The sequence below is a fragment of the Azolla caroliniana genome, unplaced genomic scaffold (assembly GCF_043228905.1).
Source record: "Azolla caroliniana isolate FFs.n. ecotype wild unplaced genomic scaffold, voAzoCaro1.0.p SCAF_3, whole genome shotgun sequence".
Lineage (NCBI taxonomy): Eukaryota > Viridiplantae > Streptophyta > Polypodiopsida > Salviniales > Salviniaceae > Azolla > Azolla caroliniana.
The window spans coordinates 22,090,807-22,112,472 of NW_028230438.1; the positions used below are offsets into that span (position 1 = coordinate 22,090,807).

Here is a 21,666-nt window from a genome sequence, read left to right on the forward strand (position 1 = left end):
GCATTTCATTCTAGCAAAAGGAGGAGACTCACTTAGTTGATCACCGAGTGCAAAGGTTGTGTTGGAAGGGATCGTGAAGTTTAGAGCCGACCATGATATTGTGAAAGTCTCAGCAAAAGAATTATTCATTTCTCTTCCTTGTGCAAGCATCACCACAACCACCACCCAGAACATTGATCCTCTCATTAGCTTCATGTTTTCTTGATTTTGGTCTTGATCTCTCTCCCTTTCTCTCCTTCCATGGATCCTCTCCTTTATGTACTTAACTCCCTCGATTTATCCTTTTCATCCCATCCTAAGTTAATTAATTGTTACCAAAAGTAATTCATATTTTATGGCCTCATTTCCTTTTTAAGCTAATCAATCCAACATGGAGCTCCTCGTTTTCACTCAACAATTATACTCCCCCTTTTATACTCAACTTCAAGTTCACATGTTGCTTCGATCAGAATTTCGGAATGTACCAACATTCTGTACATCAAAACAAGCTTTTGTTTCACTACTTTTCTTTACAACTTTGTTTTTTCATCAATGCAAGAATCTTTTCGAAGCTCGCATTGAAACTTTGGAGCCCTTCAAGTTCTTCTTTATGTGAATAAAAAATAGGGGTACCATAAACACTTATATGTGTAAGGCTATAAAACGTATGGTTGCTTTGTTTCAAAATTACCTCTTCCATTCTAGGTGCTTTGGCCACGAGGTCAAAATAATCAACTGCACAATCTCGAAAAATCATAATTGAAGTTGTAATTCTTGTGATTTCGTAAACTTTTTTAAGGGCTAGTTATTGCTACTCAATCAAATCATGTATGTCCCCCTCAATGATATCGGACATGGATGCTAAAAATTGAGGTCCAAGTGTTTGTGGGTGGCTTATTTATTCATGTTATGTGGGGTTTGATTGAATGCAACAACTAGTGATGCCTAATCATGGGAAGACTTTACTATTCCATGCTAAGATGATACAAAACAAGGTTTAGCAGCATTATGTGTCATTGCATATGGAGAATAATATTTTGATCTTGGACAATTTGTGAAGCTCTTCATCCAATATTTGGGGATTTTGATTTGATATAAAGACCAATTAATGAATATAGTAATCATAAATATCTTATTTTCCTAGTTCAATTTTTTTTTAATAGATTAGATTATGACCAACCCATCCTTCTTTGTTAGCATTCAATCCTTCTTAACCAATCATTCAATTCAATATAGGTAATTTATCTATTCATTTATTTGGAAGATCATTTTAACATAAAAGAGGAACAAACAACTTCAACTTCTAACTATGGAAATTTCTCAAGTAAAATATTCTAGTACTGCCTAATGTTTAAACATATGTCAACATTTTGTGTGTATAATGAATCCTAACTATGCATAGTGTTTAAAAATACATACAATTTTGGGTGTATAATGAATCCTAACTATTTCTATATGTGAGTCTATCCTTTCATTTGGGGAGAACTAAGCTTACTTGAATAATCCTAGATATGGTGTCCCATAATAAACTTTATGCATGAATTTATGTTGGTTTTACAGTTTACTTCCAAACCCATTGTTGAAATTAGCATGTATTCATAAATCTAAAATCAAAACCACTACTACATAAGAATTAGTTTCTATTTTTCATGCCAAGACAGACTAGTTTCCAACTTCAACGTTACAAATAGAGGTGACAAAGATCATACTCCGTCCAATCTGTTTACATTTTCACATGCTTGCAAATCTATTAAGTCTTTATTATGACACTATGTGTTAATTGCACAAAGATGTTTGTGAATTAAAGACAAACTTATAACATCTTTAAATTCGCACTAGTTGAAACTACTTGAACGAACACAACATTAGTCAACAATTGGAATAAAACTACTAAACAAAGCTTGAACAATCCTAAAATCTTGTATAAAAGCAAATGAAAAGGGTAATGTATACCATTGCCGATATGAGATAAATGGCTACAAAAATGATAAGAGACAAACTTTCCCTCATGTCTTTCTTCCTCCCCAAACATAGTTGATTGGAGGTTACCTATGTTTTGACCATAGTAACTCTTGACAAGAGGAAGAAGAAGCCTTCAACATCTTATACACAAACTTTGTAAAAGTAGTTTCAACTTTGTACCATGATCCTTCGGCTTGCCACATTAAACTACCCATAGCAAAAACTATACTCTTTAGTTCTCTCTTTTAAGTACTAACTTTTGTACCATGACTCTCGGTAAGAAGACGAGGAAGAATATCTTCCTATACATAATAAAACACCCCTCTCTCGCGCACTCATCTTTCACTCAGTAACAAGAAGAATAAGCCCTTATCAAACATTATATATAAAATGCTCTCTTTAAGCATTATCGGTGAAATCCGCGTCAATAACATCATCAGCACCAGCGCTCTTCGAAGGTCCATCAGGTCCACCAGGTCCTCCAGCTCCAGTAGGACCTGCCCCTTGACTATACATAGATTGCCCAATTTGCATCACTTCTTGATTCAGGGCAGCAATACCATCTTTTATTTCTTGTGTCGATCCTTTGGAAACAGTTTCTTTCAATTCTTGCAACTTTGCTTCAACTTTTGACTTAATTGCAGGTTCAACCTTGTCACCTAATTCTTTTAATTGCTTCTCAGTCTGATAGATTATTGAATCAGCTTGGTTCTTGGTATCAATAGCTTCTCTCTTCTCCTTATCTTCTTTGCTGAATTTTTCGGCTTCATTTACCATCCGTTCGACCTGAGAATTTGTTGAGGAAAACCATCAGAAAGGTAAAACTTATCCACACACAAAATAAAACTTATCAGAAAGATAAAACTGTAATATATCAAACAAAAACTAAATCATTAAAAAAGAAAATACTGCCGACAACAATAAAATAAAATACCAGACACCTGACATTTAAATGATATGTCAAGAAACATCGTAAAAAGGAAGGATAGCAAGCAGAAACTGAGGTTAAAAACCAACAAAATACAAGACTATGTCAAGTTATGCTGATGATATCTTTATTTTCTCAAGAAAATCATCGGATAAAGAAAACAAATAATTGTAACCAGAATCACAAAGAAAACCTTGAATAAAGAATTAACAAAGATAATTTCCTTTAAAAAGGAAGAATTAGCAGATAAAAAGATGTTAGAAAATGAAGGATTTGTCAGGCAAAACAAATTTAATGATTAATTTGTCAAGGAAAACTCATAGATTTAGCTTAACACAAACCTAACAATGTCAAATAATGAACTAATAGTGGCACATACCTCGTCCTTTGGAAGGGTGCTGGCACCAGTGATGGTGATATTTTGTTTTTTACCAGTTCCTTTGTCGACTGCAGTGACAGATAATATACCATTGGCATCTAGATCAAACTTAACTTCGATCTGAGGCACACCTCTAGGAGCGGGAGGAATTCCATCGAGCTTAAAGCTACCCAAAGATTTGTTGTCCCTAACAAATTCCCGTTCACCTTGAAGCACATTTATCTCCACACTTGTTTGCCCATCTGCTGCAGTTGAAAAAACTTCAGATTTTGAGGTTGGTAATGTAGTATTCCTTGGAATGATTTTAGTCATCACCCCGCCAAGTGTCTCTAAACCAATGGAAAGTGGCGTGACATCAAGGAGCACTATGTCACTAACCTCTCCTGCCAATACACCTGCCTGTGGCATTACCAAATCGACAAATAAATTTAATTTTTGGAACAAATGAACAATTATATTATAAGAAAAAGTAAGAGACATTTCCCAGAAAAACAGTTATGAAATTAACAAATACTTATTAATGCTGTTTAATAATTCCTGTCGTAAGAATAGTACATTAAAACTTCCCACTTGTATGAGCAGAATAATTTAGAGCTTTTAACACTGAATGCTCCTAAAAGTATCAATGGACATGGCTCCTCGGGAATAATAACCAATTAATCATTTCACAAGAGCTCAAAAGGTTTCAAAAGTTTTGACAAAAAAACCTGGTAATTTAGTGTAAGAAAAATAGGTGGATCACATTACATGAACAAAAATAAGAACATGGAGAATAAATAACGAAATAATAAATTAATCCAATACCTATTGAAAGTAATTTGTATTAAGGGTACAAATAGAAGTACAATATATAAAATAAAAATGAAGTAATAAACATCAATGAAACTAACCTGAACTGCAGCTCCCAGGGCAACAACCTCATCAGGGTTCACAGTTACATTTGGTTCTTTACCAGTTAATTTCTTTACTAATGCTTGCACCGCTGGAATTCTCGTTGAGCCACCCACCAAAATCACTTCTTTTAAATCACTGTAACTCAGTTTGGCATCCCGAAGAGCTTGTTCAACAGGAGTTTTGCACCTGGTTTTTCAAAGCACAGTCAATAATCTCTTCCATCCATCTATTTCTAATCATGGATAGTAACCAGAATACCCCCTAGGTTTAAGAAATGATCAGATATACTCTCCTTTACTGCCTCAACTATTTAATATTCTAGGAAGAAAATTCAAAAGATACTGGTACCTTGTTGGATTATGGATACTTATCAGAAATGCCCCTAAAGTTTTCAAGAATAAGAACTACCCTTGCATTATCTCTACTGCCCCAACCACTTGTCAGACATCACAAAATATCCCTTGCTTATTCAATTATGTGCACCCTTGGGTCATCTCTACTGCTCATTCATCCATTTTATTTTCTAAGGAGAAACACCAAAAAGCAACCAGCTAACTGATTGGGTTAAGTTTATGCGCCCTAAGCACCCTACTACTACAGAGGGGCATGAAGGTAAATACTCAATACAAGATGGGGAGTACTATATGGTGTTTTCAACTTCTTTCTAATGCAGTAAAAGCAAGTTCACTTCCATGGGCCAACAAAGATCAACTTAAACTTGTGAATAGTTGTAAGCTTAAAAATCAAGGTGAACATACTATATGTACCTGTCCAATAGATCAGAACACAGCTCCTCAAACTTGGCTCGAGTAAGGCTTGTATCGATGTGCTTTGGTCCATCTGCTGTTGCAGTGATGAAGGGAAGACTGCAAATCAAGGACATGTAGGTACATTGATAAGTTTGTGCAATGAACAAGTCTTTAAATTTAACTATTAACTTATGCCTTCTAGACCAATCATCAAAAAACATGTGATTAACAACAGATGTTGTGTAACCCATAATTAACTCATCTGATGAAGTTTAGCACACAGCCAAAACTATAGTAAAAAACACATAGTTAACACTACAGATGAAGTTTAGCGCACGGACAAAAGTTTCCATTTTAAAGAAAGTTACCAACCACTGTACACACCTGATACTTGCTTGTGTCAGTGAAGATAATTCCATCTTTGCCTTCTCTGCAGCTTCAGTCAATCTTTGCAATGCTTGCTTATCTTTGAGGAGATCAATCCCTTCATCTCTTTTAAAGCCTGTCGCTAGCCAATCCACTATTCTCTGTAGAACCAGGCATGAATCGTATTAGCTTTTGATGAGATATTTCGTAATGAGTTAAGACCTGACTTGTGTTTTTAAAAAACAGTTCCAATTTGAGAAGGAACAAAAAAAGCTACCTTATCAAAATCATCACCTCCTAAATGGGTATCACCAGAAGTAGAAAGAACCTCAAACACTCCGTCCCCAACCTCCAGCACTGAAAATCATGTATACTACTGCTCATTAGCAAAGGATAATATACTAAAGTAGAACCTTCTTCCAGCACATTGAAAGAAAAACTAGGATTACGAAGATGAAATGTGAATTCACTCAGATTAGTTCATTATCCACAGCAATGATGTTCAGTAAGATGCAGAAATTGTTATAAACATGGAATAGCTTAACTGAAATACTTATGATATAGCAATAATGTACAGTATATTTACTCACTAGATACATAGTAATCATGTGCAGTACACTTACCCTTTAGATGCGGTGACCATGTTTAGGACTTAATTATTTGAAATAATTTAACTTAAATAGCTGATACAGCCATCTTGTTCAGTGTATTTATTGATTATACAGATACAGAAATCATACTCATCAGACTCAAATAAGCCATGCCGCAACTAACTTCACTAAGAATTACCAACATCAAGCTTAGGGTATCAGAATAATGTTCGACACACTTAAATATAGTTAGTTGTAAATGCAGACATGCGATGGGTTAAATTATTGACAAGTAGCAATCATGTTCAGTATCCTTGAATAGCCTCAAGAATCTAGAAGTAGTTATCAAATTTAGTACACTGAAAAGGGCATAGCATGTATATATTACAAATACATACCACATTTACATTACATTAATTTGTATTACACACACACAGAAATATATTATATCATATTCTAAATATATATACACATACGTACATTACAATATACACATGATATATACCTTGCAGCACATTATTACATTATTTTATGCATATACATTTACACAATACATACGTAAAACGCAGATATAATCACTGTACCTGAGACATCAAAAGTTCCACCACCCAGGTCAAACACAAGGATGGTTTCATTGCTCTTCTTCTCAAAACCATAAGCGAGAGAAGCAGCAGTGGGTTCATTGATGATACGAAGAACCTCAAGGGAAGCAATCCTCCCTGCATCCTTGGTTGCTGTCCTCTGAGAATCATTAAAGTACGCAGGAACAGTAATTACCGCTTTCTTCACCTCATCATTCAGGAACTTGGAAGCATCATCAACCAGCTTTCTCAATACCTGACAAAAAATAAAAAGTATTAAAGACTATCTATGGCAGTAATAAGAAAATAACTGACAATTCCTATTATACTTTCACAACAGAATTCTTCATCTTCTTGTTCTTTTCGCCCAAAAAAACAACTCAATCTCCAAGGTTCCATTGAACCTATGTTTTAAAATTATAAATTGACCCACATATAGGCAGATTTTTCTGTGTTAAATTAATCAATTTCCAAGGTTAAATCAACTTAAAGAATGTACACGTAACCATTTTCTTCTGCTGTAGAGATTTCATCTGCTATAACGATCTTTTTAAAGCTTTCACTATCTAAAGAATGCATGTTTAACCAATTTGCTTCTACTTTCCTATCGAGCCTCAACTGAATTTTCCCAAAGTTTAACTTAGCCTTCAAAAGCTCAAATTGTGAGAGACACACACAGTCACCTCTTCTAGTTTGAAAACCCAAAAAACAACTGAAAATTCTCACTGGCTTTACAAAGGTTCTATAGAACCTAAGATGTCCTCAGAGTAAATACTTTTTAACCTACGAGAATTCACAGCCTAAACGAAGAAGTGAACACATCACCCACCTGTGCAGAGATTTCTTCTGCAGCAAATTGTTTACCAATGGCCGGGCATTCGAGCTTCACATTTCCATTATCGTCTTTCAGAACTCGATAAGATATTTGCTTTGATTCATCATCCACCTCATTCATTTTCCTTCCAATGAATCGTTTCACAGAGAAGAAAGTGTTCTCAGGATTAACCACTGCTTGGCGTTTTGCAATCTGTCCAACAAGATGATCGCCATTCTTCGTATACGCCACAACGGATGGTGTTGTCCTCTGACCTTCAGCATTGGTAACAATGGTCGGCTTCCCTCCTTCCATGGCTGCCACAGCAGAGTTAGTTGTTCCAAGATCAATCCCTACCACTTTCTCACTCACCACACGAACAGGCCCACATCGCCGACGATGTTGAGAGTGATGATGAGATGGTCCATGTGATGAGCTGCATAGATTGATCTGTGAAGAAAATCTGCTTTTCCTACGATATTGCATTACGGAGGAGCCAAAGAATGCACTGCTAGATAGAGATGAGGGAGAAGAAGACGAAGAAGAAGAAGGAGAGTGGACATTCATTGTGAGAGTTGGGACTGATGCTGCAGCTGCCGACATGGCCATAATCACGAGAAGCTTTTTCTTTCCGGTGAATTACGGACGGTGAACGATCTGGAGATTTTAATTCCGAGACAAATGGCCTAGAATTAGGGTTTCGCGAAGGAATGCAGAACTAGAGATTTATGAAGAAGGATTGTCGAATTAGTCTTTCATGCAGAATCGTGAAGCCGACTTTTAAAACAAAATAGGCTGTTTGAGGTAGGATACTCGAGATATGGAGAATTAGGGTTTATAAAGGAGTGCTAAAATCTGGATGTTATGTGAAGGCGTGGCAGAGGTGAAATCTTTACGTGCGTAGGGTTAGGGTTTATTGAGGAAAACTGTGTGGTCTTTGTGGCTTTTCTTCCCCCTTATCTCTGGATAGTTCTAGAACCTTCTTCAACTTTTTCTCCTTCCACTGCTGTATCTGGATTCTGCTTTCTCTTTCCTTGAACTATAATTTTCCAAGAACAAAAATGCCCAACGAAAACAAATGTCCCCAAAATCCACACAAATCCACACACACATTTTGGTGTCTCGGACATTTCCCGAGAACTACACCCACCATTTGTTCTCGGATGATCCGCCCATCATGTTCTCCAGAGCCCGCCCCCCTCGTTTCCATTTCGTCCGCCCATTCATGGTTCGATGTGTTTCGATTCTATTTGCTTTCTTTCTTTCTTTCTTATGTGCGAATATGAAGATGTCAGATGTTGCTAGTACGAATCGGCAATGGCTCGGCTCAAGCCTGAACCGAATCGTTAAACCATTTTTAAACAGTTTGACGTTCGGTTCGGTTTAGGGTTGACCTTGCTTAACTGGTTTGAGCTCGGTTTGGGATGGCTCAAACCTAACCGACCCAATTTGGGTCAAACTAGTTTTCAAACCAATTAAGGCTTAATTCGCTTGGATAAATCGATTCCTAAACCAGTTAGCCTTAACTGGTTTGGTTCAAGTTTGAAAACTCCATGACCGGTTAAGCGGAAACAAACCATTTGCCGATTCGTAGATGTTGGTATGAAATATTGAGCCCTGGGAAAAACACGTTTTTCGTTAAGGTTTAGGAATACAAATAATGTAATGTGACTAGGTGTTGATATGGGTTAGTTCACTTGCTATGATGAAGTATTGTTGAGGGTTTCCAATTCGGATGACAGTAGGGACGCACAAATTGTCTGCTAGCGTTGGTTACAATGGATAGAGAATACGCTTAAAACAATGTAAAGCTTTATGTTATCATTTGGTAATCAATTAAATGTCATTGTCATTACATGTAACACCATGCTTGGATATCCTACAACAGACTTGATCACATGATTGTTCTAGAACCTTCCACACAAATCATAGATTTCTTACCGACAATTTTTACTGAGGTTTCCTGTCTTCCCAAGGTTGCTCTAGAACCTTCTACAAGGCTTTTCGATGCTTAGATCTTCTTCTTTTTTTCCACAAAAATTCATTAGAATTTTTTTGGGGGAAAACCTTGAAGATTACTCCCAATCATTTTTATATTTTTTTCTTGCCACAAAATTTGTCACAAGCAATAAGCAATAGGAGGTTCTACCAATCTTGTGGTCATTGATAAGGTGTATACTTTTATTGCCACAAAATTTGTCAAAAGCAAGAAGTAGTAGGAGGCTTTAAGAATCTTGAGGTCATTGATTAGGAATATTTTATATATAGGGAACATTTTGTTAGTTCTAAAAATTGAGATGTCACATGTCGATTTTTAATTTTGAGGGACATTCCAATTTCCTACCATTTTTTAAAGTTGATATTGACTATGTGAGCATTTTCTCTTTCAAGGGATATTAGCGCATAATCCTAGGAAGTCCAATACAAATCTAACTTGTTTTTTAAAATGAAAACAATTTAACCAATGCCTAGGCACTAACCTAATATGCAATACACTATCAACATGCATAGTTAACTTAAATGGATAAGAATAATGTAATGCAAATGGATAGCAATACCAAATCATTCCGTCATGGCTACCCATGAATTATCGCATCTACATTATTGTTGATATCAATCATGTTCATAATCACTTATTGGAAAAAAAATAACATGTTCATAATCAACCTAAACATGCTCGTAATTACTCTTACAATCACATTTATAACTCTAACCAAAATCAAATGTCATGTTCTTATATGAGTAATCGTGCATATGGACATGATATGATATTATCAATTCGCATTAGGTAGTTTTTTTTAAATGATAAATATTTTATTCTGAAATAATGTTTCTCACTAATGCCAATAGTTACCATGCAAATACTTATGCAAAATCAGTGAGACATAATAAAACATTCTTCAGCTTTCAACATAGTGCCTATTGGTGTACATATTAGAAATATAACTAATGACATGCAAAAGAATAAGAAGATTATGGAGAATAATGGATCGAGGATGCTTAACCACATCAACCACCCCCAAGTGAAGGACACGAAATAAACATAAAATACCTTTAAGGTCACATACTACCAAATATTACCTTATTTTATACCCTAGTTGTTGAATAATGGATCCAAATAAGAGAACATTGCCTCACCAATACAATATTATCAACATTTCAATATACCACAAATAAGGGAGCAAGCCGCCTTAATATAGTTCAACAACTAAGGCTCCCTACCACCACATGTTCCCAAGTGTTATTGATCCTCATGGGTTTTACTCAAATCCTAGGATGACTACTTTCTCTGCTATCATACCCTTAACCCATTAAAATTAGCAATAAAATTGGTCCATAAGGTTATGGCTATAACATTGTGTTTTATAACCTTTTGGTCATGGGTATTGTTGTGTGTGACATGTCGAGTTAGTATATTGATGGATACGCTATCATAATGGAGTTTGTGTCATAAAAGCATAGGTAGCCCCTCAACCCTTTCATTTTGCGAAAATGCAACATAAATAAACAGTCAAGACTAGATTCTTAAGACCAAGGGACAATAACCAATACAATTAAAATAAGGGTTATGTAGGACAGACCTAAGACATATCTAGGATCGTGTGAAAAATAAGTTGATGTAACTAGTCTCATTTTCTTGAACTTGAGCAGAGGGAGATTCCCCGATCTATGTATAAGCCTCCTTGTACAATCTCTTTGTAATAATCCTTCTCAACTAATGGGAAAGTAGCTTCATTTTGGAAAAGAAAAAAGAGAGTTGATTTTGTCCCCAAGGCATCCATTTTCTCCTATTGTGCACCAGAACGTTTACATACGCAATACGAGGGAGTTATCATTGAGGTTGCTAATGGTGCAAACTAAATTATTCAAAATGCTAATGATTGACGCAAGTAATCATTCATTGAGTCTCACTCTAGAAATAGATCCATTGTCCGTGACTCGAACTTCAAATTCTTAATGTAGTGAACAATCATTATCATTGCACCATCATGTGATTCATGTCTATATGTTTTTTTCATGAATTTACTATAAGCTAACTTAATGAATTTTAATATAAGCTAATTTCATGAATATATAAGCAATAGTTTGTCCTATGGCAAGGATATTTACAACCATATTTTGTTTTAAAGCATTAAATGTATTATTAGATGCCATAATTATGTGGTGATGCTTAATATCATTTTTTATTCCTTTTATCCCCCACATTTTGTTATTGTGACCTATGATTGTATGCTACATCATCATCACATAGTTACTCGTACATGTTTTTGAGCTAGCATGGAGCTCTAGGCACCATATTGTGAAAGCAACCCATGCAACAACTTACAAGGCCCCCCGCAATCCGAAGGCAAGGTTGAACGATTTTTGACAAATAGATAATGTTATCCCGAAAATCGATCCCATTGGGGAGGTAAATAGTGGATCTTGTTGAGTAGGTGCACGAAGCTCACTCATTACCGGAAAACACACAAGTGTTCTCAATGAAGGGCCACTAGAGAACCATCATTGGGCTCTCTTCAATGCAGAGTAACTAATATGCTATATCCCCCCTCCCTGCCCCCTCTTCAAATGTTCGGAACCAATGATTTCGTGCCACTTCATCGTCGAGCTCTACTCGGGATGGAACGTTTTCATGCCATGTAAGCATGCCACATCAGCTCTGATTGTTTGCACATGTTGGAAATCATTTCTGCCACATCAGCATGATTCATTTCTCAGTTATACAAATCATTGCAGAGAGAGAGAGAGAGAGCTATGGCAACGCCTATTCTCAACCTTATCTTCGTATCTTCTGTTCTGAATTTCAAACGCCAATACTAACCATTTTAGTGTTAGACATGGCCCTTCCCTTTGTTTCAGCTCTGATTCCTGAAACTTCTTCGTCATCACCATCATCAGAACAGAGTAACTTACACGAACAGAAACGGGGACATAAACAAAGCTCCAGGTACTTTAAAACTCATCTCAAGCCTAATTATAGAGGGAAACATGTATATAATAATGGTAAAGATTGTCAAAAGGATATGGTTCATCCGTCTCCATTATCGAAAACTTATCCTTATAATGACAACAATATACTCCTCATAAGAAAGCTATGTGAAGAAGGTCAACTTGATAAGGCCATAGATTTGCTTTCTAGAATGAGTGTTGCTCCTTCAAGCTTTATATACAAATCTCTACTTCAGTTATGTACAAAGAAGAAGGCTATACATCATGCAAAGTTGATATTTGCGCATATTTCTTCATACAACCCGTCTGATCTTGATGGCATAGTGGGTCCTAATTTAGTTGTTACATTAGCTAAATGTGGTGATATTGAAGAGGCTTTGAAGATATCAAATGGGTTGCATAGGCGTTCAGTTTCTTCTTGGACTGCCTTGATCTCTTCCTACGTTGAGCGTGGAGATGGCAAGAAAGCATTAGAATTGTATGAGGATATGATCGAGGATGGTATAGAGCCCAATGGTCATACTTACGTAAGTCTTTTCAAAGCCTGTGATATGTTAGAAGATGTTAATTTAGGAAGAAAAATGCATCACGATGCTCGAATGAAGGGATTTGCATCAAACTCCTTTGTGGGTGCTTCTCTTATAAGAATGTATGGTAAAGTTGGAGCCATCGTAGAAGCAGAAGAGGCATTTATTGAAATTTCAGATCATGATGTTGTGGATTGGACTACCATGCTTTCGGCCTACATCCAAAAAGGGGAAGCTAAAAAAGCATTATGTTTGTATAGACAAATGAAAGAAGAAAGGATCGCCTTAGATACGACATTATACGTAATTGCCCTTCAAGCATGTACACTTTTGGCCGAAAAGGAAGAATCAAGATTCATTGATGGAGAATTGGTCAAACCTATGGCTTTAGAAATTGGGAGAAGTCTGCATAAAGATATTTGTAAGAAAGGATACACGTCACATAAATTTGTGGGGACGACTCTTTTGAGTATGTACGGAAAATGCAAAGCTCTTGACGAAGCAGAAGCTTTATTTAATTCAATAAATCGACCTGATATTGTACTATGGAGAGCAATGCTCTCGGCGTTCGTCGAAGGTGGACAAGGGAAGAAAGCACTGCAACTGTACAAGCATATGCAAGAGAAAGGAATGGTTAGAGATAGATCAACGTATTGCATTGCTTTTCAGGCATGTGGCATGCTTGCAGAGACAGACGAAGTGTACATGGATACAGAGGGAAAATCATCCAAATCTATAGCATTAGAAATTGGAAACGCATTGATAGCTGATGTGCAAACAAGCCCTTTTGCGTCAGATCTTCTCGTGAATACATCTATGCTGAATATGCTCTCTAAGTGTGGAACAATTGTGGATGCAGAGAAGGTCTTCTGTAAACTCTCCCAATGCGATACTGTAGCTTGGACAACAATGCTATCTGCATACGTGGAACATGACGAAGCTGAGAAAGCCATGCAGCTTTACAGTTTGATGCAAAGAAAACATGGAAGCTCAGATGAACTCACTTTTGCAATTGCACTTCAAGCTTGTGCCATCTTTGCTGAACTTGAAGAGAGTAATATGGATGGTAGAAAATTAATCAAAAGGAAGGCATTAGAGATTGGTGTAGCAATACTCGAAGATGCTAGAAAGCAAGGATTCACAACAGATTCAGGTTCAGCTCTGTGCAATGCATTGCTAGAAATGTATGCTAAATGTGGTGCCATTATGGAGGCAGAGGATATATTTTCTCGAATAAAGCATCGAACTTTAGCTGCATGGAATACAATGCTCTCGGCGTATGTTGAATACAATCAAATAGAGAAAGGATTGATTTTGTATAGAGAGATGCAGCTCAGTAAAGCAATCATGAATGATGTTACATGTATTTGCATTCTCCAAATAGGCAATAAGATTGGAAGCCTAGAGTTGGTTAAAGAAGTTCATTTCAACATTGTTTCGGCTAACTATGAAAGTTTATCTGCTGTTGTTGCCACTTTGATCCATGCATATGGGAGTTGTGGAAGTATGGAAGATGCATATATGCTATTTAATGATATACCTGAGGATGAACGTGATGTGGTAACATGGAATGCCTTTATTGCATTACTCGCCGGGGAAGGAAACACTGAAAAGACCCTTGAAATGTTTGAAAAAATGAAAGATGCCAATGTCAAACCTAATGAATCCACATTCAACTCTATTCTTTTAACTTGTTGCCGAACAGGATTTGTAGTTGAAGGCGTAAAATACTTTCACGCAATGATCAAAGATCATGGCATAAGTCCAAATATCCGGCATTATGGTATTCTATTAGATCTACTTGGTCGCGCTGGAGACTTCAATGGTGTCAAACAAACTTTGGAAAGCATGCCGATGGAGGCACCTATAACGATATGGCTGAGCTTGTTGGCTGCATGCAAAATGCATGGAAACGTAGAGGTGGCAAAAGAGGCATTTGCTCAAGCAGTGAGGCTCCAGCCTGAGGACGATTCAGCATATGTTTTAATGTCAAATATTTACTCAGAAGCTGGGATGGAGCAATTAGCAGCCAAAGTGAAATATTCCCTAGATAGAAGAGTTGAGTAGAAAACTGAGTTATTGGGGCCAGATGTGAGTTTTAAGTATCCTGATTCAATCCCAGATGAGACATGGAAAACTTGTGTAATGGGTATTCACTATATTGATGGCGATTGTACCAATGATGGTTATGGCATGTGGTGGTGCTGGTGATGATGAGAATGATGGTGAAAATGATGATATATCAGCGTCCTCAGGAGGTCAGTAAACATTATACAATGGTGTCATCTAAGAAATCAGAGTGACTAATGCTACAGATGTATCTTTCATTAGTCCTTTTCTCTATTCCTGGAGGTGGGGTTTAATTTGACTGACTTTTGTGTTATGGCCTCTGATAGATTGGAGTATTGAAAAGTTGATGCCTTGAGGCATGCTCCTTTGGATTGTGGACTGGTAAATTCACACCTTAGTGTGAAACATTCTTCTTCTTCAATCTGGCAAAGGTGCTAAGGCCTTGCCATGTCTAGACCTCTCTATTGTCCACTGTTAATGCCAAGGGATGGTAATGCTGGCGATTGTTTGATGGTGGTGGTATTGATGATGGTTATGTATTAATGTCCTTCTGGGCACAACATTAAAGCCACTGGGGTGCCTGGGAAAGGTTAAGTGTTATGAAAATCTAATATCAAGAATGCTTCAATCTTGGAATCCAGCTCTCACAATTTTCTTGTACGTATTGTGTGTTGGTTCTCTTTTTTTTCAGTGAAGACAGGGCCATGTACCTTTGGAATAGGGCATGTAAAAAATAAAATGCTTGAAACATGCATAGTATGCTTTTATGTGAACATCTCTCTATAGGTGCAGGTTGGAATAGTGAAAAAACAATGTCCACATGAAATGGCCTCTGGATTGAGTAATTTTCTGTTCGTCTCATGCTGATACAAACCTAATGAAACATATTTGCCGTAGAAAAGATCTGAGTCCATCATCAATAATTCTCTAATGAAATTGGTGTGGTGCCACAATAAATTGCCTGTTGCAAGTAGTACTATGTATTGTGAGATGCTTGGATTTGAACTTGTGTCCAAAGGCACTTAATTTTATTGTGTAAACCCAAGTTTCCAATTACCTATCAGAATATTAACTTATCAAATATTTTTGGCGTATGATTGACTCTTCACTGGATCAGTTGAAGATGGATATGACTCCTTCATGCAAGTTTCTTGTTGATATTTGCAGGATTGCGTTTTTTGTTGAAATATCCAATATTTTGTTAAGCAATATGATTCAAATTATGTCAGTGGTAGTTCACATATAATTGTATAGATTAGTAATGTTTCAATAATGGTATATCCTCTGCCATAATTCTGAATTTGTGGTTTAGGAAACATGGAACAGAATTCAAATTGATGATTCTTTATTGTATCATACATAACATAATAGAGTACCTGATATGGAAAAATAAAGAGGCATATTCGTTTTTGTCCCTTCAAATTGTGTCAATGGTAGTTGAAACATAATTGTATAGATTAGTAATGTTTCAATATTGGTATATCCTCTGCCTTAATTCTGGGTTTGTTGTTCAGAAAACATAGAAAAGAATGGAAATTTATGATTCTTTATTGTATCGTACATAATATAATAGAGTACCCTTTAATTGATGATTCACAATGAATGGCGATTCAACTGAGAAATCTCAAGAGAGAACTGGTCTAAACTCTTGACTTGCATTGACTCTGGTACATCAATTCCATTCACCTTCAAGCTTCTGGGTAAAAAAACATGGAGCAGAATGGAATTGATGATTCTTTATTGTATCGTACATAATATAATACAGTACCCTTTATGTCAAAATAAAGAGATATCATGGAAATGTGGTCCACTGCACTATGAATGGCTTCCCAAGATGAAGATTCAACTGAGAAATCTCAAGAGAAAACTGGTCTAAACTCTTGACTTCAATTGACTCTGATGCATCAATACCATTCACCTTCAAGCTTTTTGGTAAGGAGGAGGTACCCAACACTACGAGTGTTTGTAGAACACATCCATTCTCCAAGGCAAACTTCCCTTCTTGCACAAAAGAACTAACTTCAAAGTAATTATCTTTATCTTTACTTGCATAGAAATTGATAAGGGTTGCCTTTCCTTCATCCACATCCATCTCTATATTTTCTCCATCATCAAGGTATAAAGTTCCTTCTGCTTCTAGAGTTTGTTTCTCTGGATCCAAAGAGAAAGCAACAATGAGCTTGTAGGGTGTTTTCCTAGCAGCAGTTGTTGTTAATGCCGACTCTTGGAGAGGTAAAATTGATCCTTCGCTTACATGGACATTGATGGCATCAATAGGTGCTGATAGATTCTGATATGAACCATATTCAGCATGTATGACAACTTGTGAATAGTTAAAGAGATTGTACCAAGTGCCTTGCGGAAAATATGCATTCACAAATATAGTGTCTGGGGTGAGGACGGGTGAAACCAATATAGACCTCCCCAACAAGAACTGGGAATCAATATTCAGGCTTGTTGGGTCATTATAGAAGTGAAAGAAAAGAGGCCTAGCCATGGGGGAGCCTATTTTGTGAGCTTGGTATACAAGAGTATAAAGATATGGCAAAAGTTGGTATCGAAGACCAAGTACTTTCCTAGCTGAATTTGCAACTGAATTCCACAAATAGAGTTCTTGTCGACTGGAATACTTATCCGAATGATCTCTTGAGAAGGGATAGAATGCTCCCACTTGAATCCAACGGTTACAAAGTTCTTCTGTTGTGTTCCCATTAAAGCCACAAATGTCAGCACCAACCATAGGAATCCCATATAAACCTGAATTCATCACACCTACAATAGAATAAGCAAGGTCATCCCAAGTTGCCCCATTATCTCCTGTCCAGTGGGCTGTATAAGCACCCGAACCAACAAAAGTTGATCGTGACAACACAAATGGCCTTTTCTTAAGTGTCTCTTTCAAGGCTTTATTAGTAGCTATGGCCTCACTGAAACCATACAAATTGTGTGCATCATATTCTAGTATGCCCCCAAAGTGGGTTGCACTTGTGGCTATGGTTTTGTTACCAAGTGGCCTCTCCACATAAGAGCTGTTGATTTTATAAGGTGGATTGTCCCATTGTGTATAAGAATCGGTATCATTGCATATGAGACAACACGTCGTTTGCTCATCAAGGTTGGGGCAAGCAACATTTGTCGGCAATGTGCAACTAATGCCGGTACAAAAGTTTGAAACCTCGTTCATATCGATCCAAAGGCCATCAAAAGGTATAGTTTCATGGAACATGGAGATCTCAGTTGCCCAAAATGAGTTTATATTTGGATGAAGAAAGTCGGGAAAATTTACTGGCCCTGGCCAGACTTGGCCGAGATAGTTATTGCCATCGGACCCCTTTATAAAAATATCTTTCTCAATACCATGTTGATAAGTGCTATAATTGGTTTCATACTTAATGCCTGCAGTAGAAACATCACAAGGGTTAACAAAGAAAATAGGGCTGAATGTTTGACGAATGGAATATTTTTGGTAACTTTTTGCCTATTATTTACAATCAAGGTTTTTGAAAGGTTCAACAAAATTTACATAAATTTACATGTAATAATCACAAAAATAAGATGAGGGTTAAATATTTGAAGATTATCCTAATATTTCTATACTTTTAGGGTTTCATAACATAAAATTCCCTGATCATTAAAGCTAGTTTTCAGAGTTTTGGGAATATTTTGACCATTATTTACGATCACATTCATGAAGACTACAAAATGTTTATGCAAATACTAGGAATTTACGTGTGATATTTGCATAACAAAAGCTCAAAATCTGTTATAAAGTTAAAAGACATGCCCAAAATTTAGATCTTGTAGGGTTTGATGAGATAAAATAGAAATTCAGACTTCTTCCAACTATTCAGATTTGGTTAGTCTTTGGGATAAAATAGATATTCTCCCTAATCCTTTGTTCATATTTAGCGGGTACCTTTACTCTCTTTTTTTATGAAAAAGACTCTGGAATAGGTGCCATACATGTAGTTAGAGGAATAGAGTATATATAAATTTGTTACCTGGATCTACAATGATCACATATCGTTGATTATTTGCGTGAAGCTTATCGACAAAGGACTTTAGTTGGTCAGCAGGGAAGTTTATAGGGTCCAGGGTGAAATCTTTGTAAGCATCCATATAATCTATATCGGTCCACATTACCTCAAGTGGAATGTTCTTGTCTTTGTATGTTGCCACCACTGTCTCAAGATCACTGACATTGTGATAACCATATCGGCATTGATGAAAACCTAACAATGTAAATGGATATTTCATAAGTAATCCTCGAAAGCTGTAGAGAATTGAGAACACTTGAAATAAACTTTACCAAAATGTTAATATAGTTTTCAACTCTTTTGTTTTATGCCTGACAAATTCAACTGAACTTAAACAACTGGAGCAAGGGATGCAACTCCATGTACGTGGTTTCAACATAAATACAAAGTGAAACAAAGCTGCACATGCATGGCCTAAAGATTAAATAAGAGAGACACAAAGAGAGTAGCTTCACATGCATGGCCTAAAGATTAAATAAGAGAGACACAAAGAGAGTGAAACCAATAAAAGATAGAAAATAATTACACGCTAGAGGCTGGAGATAAACATATAATTATAATTAAAAAATTGAAATTACTAGCATGGATGTTCACTAACCAGCAATGAAAAGAAAAATTGAAAACAGAAATCACTGTTTTTTCCTAACAAACTAAAATAACTGCACCACCTAATGAGACAGAGCTCTGGGCAGGCCTTGAAAAAAAAAAGATTTAGATTTAAACAGTCATAAAGATGAATATCGGAACCAAATGACCACAATGGCATGGGTTTATTGAAAAACGCTTTAAGGGTGAGCACAGTGTTTTTAGTAGATATAATAAATTTTGTTTGAGGTAACGCAGTCTAACAGATTGCTGCTACTTATACATTGACATTTCACAGTTTTTTCCACAATACAAGGAGTGAAAGTGATCACATCGGTGCTTATAGTAAAGGCAATGCCAACACATACATTCAAAAACCATGAAATAGGCAGATGTACCTAACAAGAGATCAGTATAGGTTTACTACATTGACAATTTGTTTTCCACAATGTGAGGAGTGAAAACGGTCACATCCCCCCTTGCAATAAAGGAAATGCTAAAAACTAGATCCCTAGGTTTTATTGATAAAAAAAACAATAGCATTTTCCTTGAAAATGCAAATGATAACAAAGAGATTCAGAAGCCTTGAAGAAGACAATGGACCTACCGAGAGACCAGTATGGCATGGGTGCTGGCCGGCCAACAAGTCGAGTATACTGCTCCATAACCGCAAGTGGAGATGGTCCTGAGAAGAAATAGAAGTCGAAGACACCTCCGATCACTTTATATGTCAACTTATTCCCATCGTAAAGCACATCCATGCCATTGCTATTCAGGAGTAAAACCCCATGACAATCCCCATTCTTCCTCACATCCATATAGAAAGGGAGAGATCCATACAAGTTTACATCAGGATTCATACTAGCCACATCTTCTGCCCACAATGTATACTTGCTTCTTGGTGCAAGCTTGAACCCTGCAGGGCGAGTACTTTCACCGATACCATAAAGGGATGCTGATTCGGGAAGCGATGTTGATATCTCCAAATATTGGTCTTTGAACACCATGCTGTTAACATAGGGTGTCAATGATGAGGAAAAAGATGGCGTAGAGTTGAAAAGAGTCTCATTTGACGACGTTCTCATGATTGCAAAACCAAAAGGATTCTCAGTGTAGGATAACTGGAGATCATTCAAGGTTTCTCTTTTTGTGGGCAATTTGGGAATATGACGGCGTGGGAGGAGTGTATGTGGAATCTCCCATCTAGGTTCATTCTTGTCTGTGATATGGACATGGATTTGATCTGCAGATTCATAGCTGGAACAAAGAATGTTCTTTTATTATTCTAATCATTACCTTCATCTTTTATAATACGAAATGGAGGGTAAAATCAATATTATCGATATATTCCCATAAGATAAAAAAGAAGCAACGAATTGCAAAAATGTCTACGAAAATTGATAAGAGGAACCATTCTAAATAATGCATACAAATTGAGGAGCCAGTAACGGTTTCTACTTAACTTAGTCAACGTTTACTGATGTGAGAAGCCTTGAACAATTTCTAGATTTAAGGAGCCATTGGTGACATCTAGGTTGATTACGGAAATATTAACGATTAATCTTATAAAGAAACGAGAAAGGAATAATTAAATACTTAATTGAGAAGAGTGACCCTTTTCATTTGATCATTCAAATCTGATCTGTGTTATGGGGTGTAGTATCGAATTATAAGAGAATTGAGCTCAAAGTCATGTAATGACCTTATTCTGAGCTGAAGCGATGATATATCAGGTCCATAGTTGGAAGAAGAAGGATCGATCGCTTGCAGAACCCCCTCCAGTGAATTTGCGTGCTGAGCAACTGACACAAGTCTGTATCCTTCATTAGAAGGAGATGCAGAAATGGTTCCACACCCACAGAAAATAAGGAGAAAGATGGACATGGAGACGAAGAAAATGGAAGAAGAACAGAGTAGTGAAGAAGGAGCCATGGAAACAAACTCTTTCTCCACACCTGTGTGAAGAAAGCATGTACATATAAAAATGTATATACATATTTCTATAGAAAAAACATATGTGTTGGTTTCTTTTGTCTGAGAAAATGACTCAACAAAGATTATATCAGAAAATGATTTCACAAGAAAATATCAGGAAATGATTCAACATACAAATAAATAATTGGGGCCATGCCCACAATTGATTGGTAAGATTGCCATGCTGGCCAAGGATACTATGTACTCATTGATCGTGCCATGGCCGGCTTGGACCAACCCACTAACCGTATTCATTCTTTTTAACGAGGAATGTTGGTACC

The 21,666-nt window shown here is 36.6% G+C and overlaps 3 protein-coding genes across 3 annotated transcripts; 1 reads left to right on the plus strand and 2 right to left on the minus strand.

Annotated features, from left to right (window-relative positions):
• Positions 1-1,880: 1,880 nt before the first annotated feature.
• Positions 1,881-8,208, minus strand: LOC147866612 (stromal 70 kDa heat shock-related protein, chloroplastic-like). Its single transcript, XM_087317067.1, has 8 exons — positions 7,258-8,208; positions 6,432-6,684; positions 5,535-5,614; positions 5,276-5,418; positions 4,910-5,008; positions 4,139-4,328; positions 3,249-3,647; positions 1,881-2,727 (listed from the first exon to the last, which is right to left on the minus strand). Exons 1-8 carry the CDS (start codon positions 7,849-7,851, stop codon positions 2,341-2,343), a joined length of 2,145 nt encoding a protein of 714 aa, XP_087173193.1. The 5' UTR covers positions 7,852-8,208; the 3' UTR covers positions 1,881-2,340.
• Positions 8,209-11,959: 3,751 nt separating this feature from the next.
• On the plus strand, positions 11,960-15,562 carry LOC147866613 (pentatricopeptide repeat-containing protein At2g03380, mitochondrial-like). The gene is made up of 2 exons (XM_087317054.1): positions 11,960-14,977; positions 15,116-15,562. The coding sequence occupies exon 1, from the start codon at positions 12,081-12,083 to the stop codon at positions 14,784-14,786; it is 2,706 nt and encodes a 901-aa protein (XP_087173180.1). The 5' UTR covers positions 11,960-12,080; the 3' UTR covers positions 14,787-14,977; positions 15,116-15,562.
• A 754-nt stretch (positions 15,563-16,316) lies between these two features.
• LOC147866614 (alpha-xylosidase 1-like) lies at positions 16,317-21,406 on the minus strand. Its single transcript, XM_087317056.1, has 4 exons — positions 21,114-21,406; positions 20,019-20,668; positions 18,791-19,021; positions 16,317-18,185 (listed from the first exon to the last, which is right to left on the minus strand). Exons 1-4 carry the CDS (start codon positions 21,341-21,343, stop codon positions 16,582-16,584), a joined length of 2,715 nt encoding a protein of 904 aa, XP_087173182.1. The 5' UTR covers positions 21,344-21,406; the 3' UTR covers positions 16,317-16,581.
• Positions 21,407-21,666: the final 260 nt, after the last annotated feature.

Bases quoted from the DNA above. Each gene is read 5' to 3' on its own strand.
- LOC147866612 (XM_087317067.1), bottom strand. From the start codon at position 7,851: ATGGCCATGTCGGCAGCTGCAGCATCAGTCCCAACTCTCACAATGAAT. The intron at 6,685-7,257 runs GTGGGTGATGTG...ATTTTTTGTCAG, and splicing joins CAGAAGAAATCTCTGCACAG to GTATTGAGAAAGCTGGTTGA. The intron at 4,329-4,909 runs GTACATATAGTA...TTGAAAAACCAG, and splicing joins TGTTCTGATCTATTGGACAG to GTGCAAAACTCCTGTTGAAC.
- LOC147866613 (XM_087317054.1), top strand. From the start codon at position 12,081: ATGGCCCTTCCCTTTGTTTCAGCTCTGATTCCTGAAACTTCTTCGTCA.
- LOC147866614 (XM_087317056.1), bottom strand. From the start codon at position 21,343: ATGGCTCCTTCTTCACTACTCTGTTCTTCTTCCATTTTCTTCGTCTCC. The intron at 20,669-21,113 runs GTCATTACATGA...TCTTTGTTCCAG, and splicing joins TCGCTTCAGCTCAGAATAAG to CTATGAATCTGCAGATCAAA. The intron at 18,186-18,790 runs GTAACAAATTTA...TTTCTACTGCAG, and splicing joins TGTGATCATTGTAGATCCAG to GCATTAAGTATGAAACCAAT.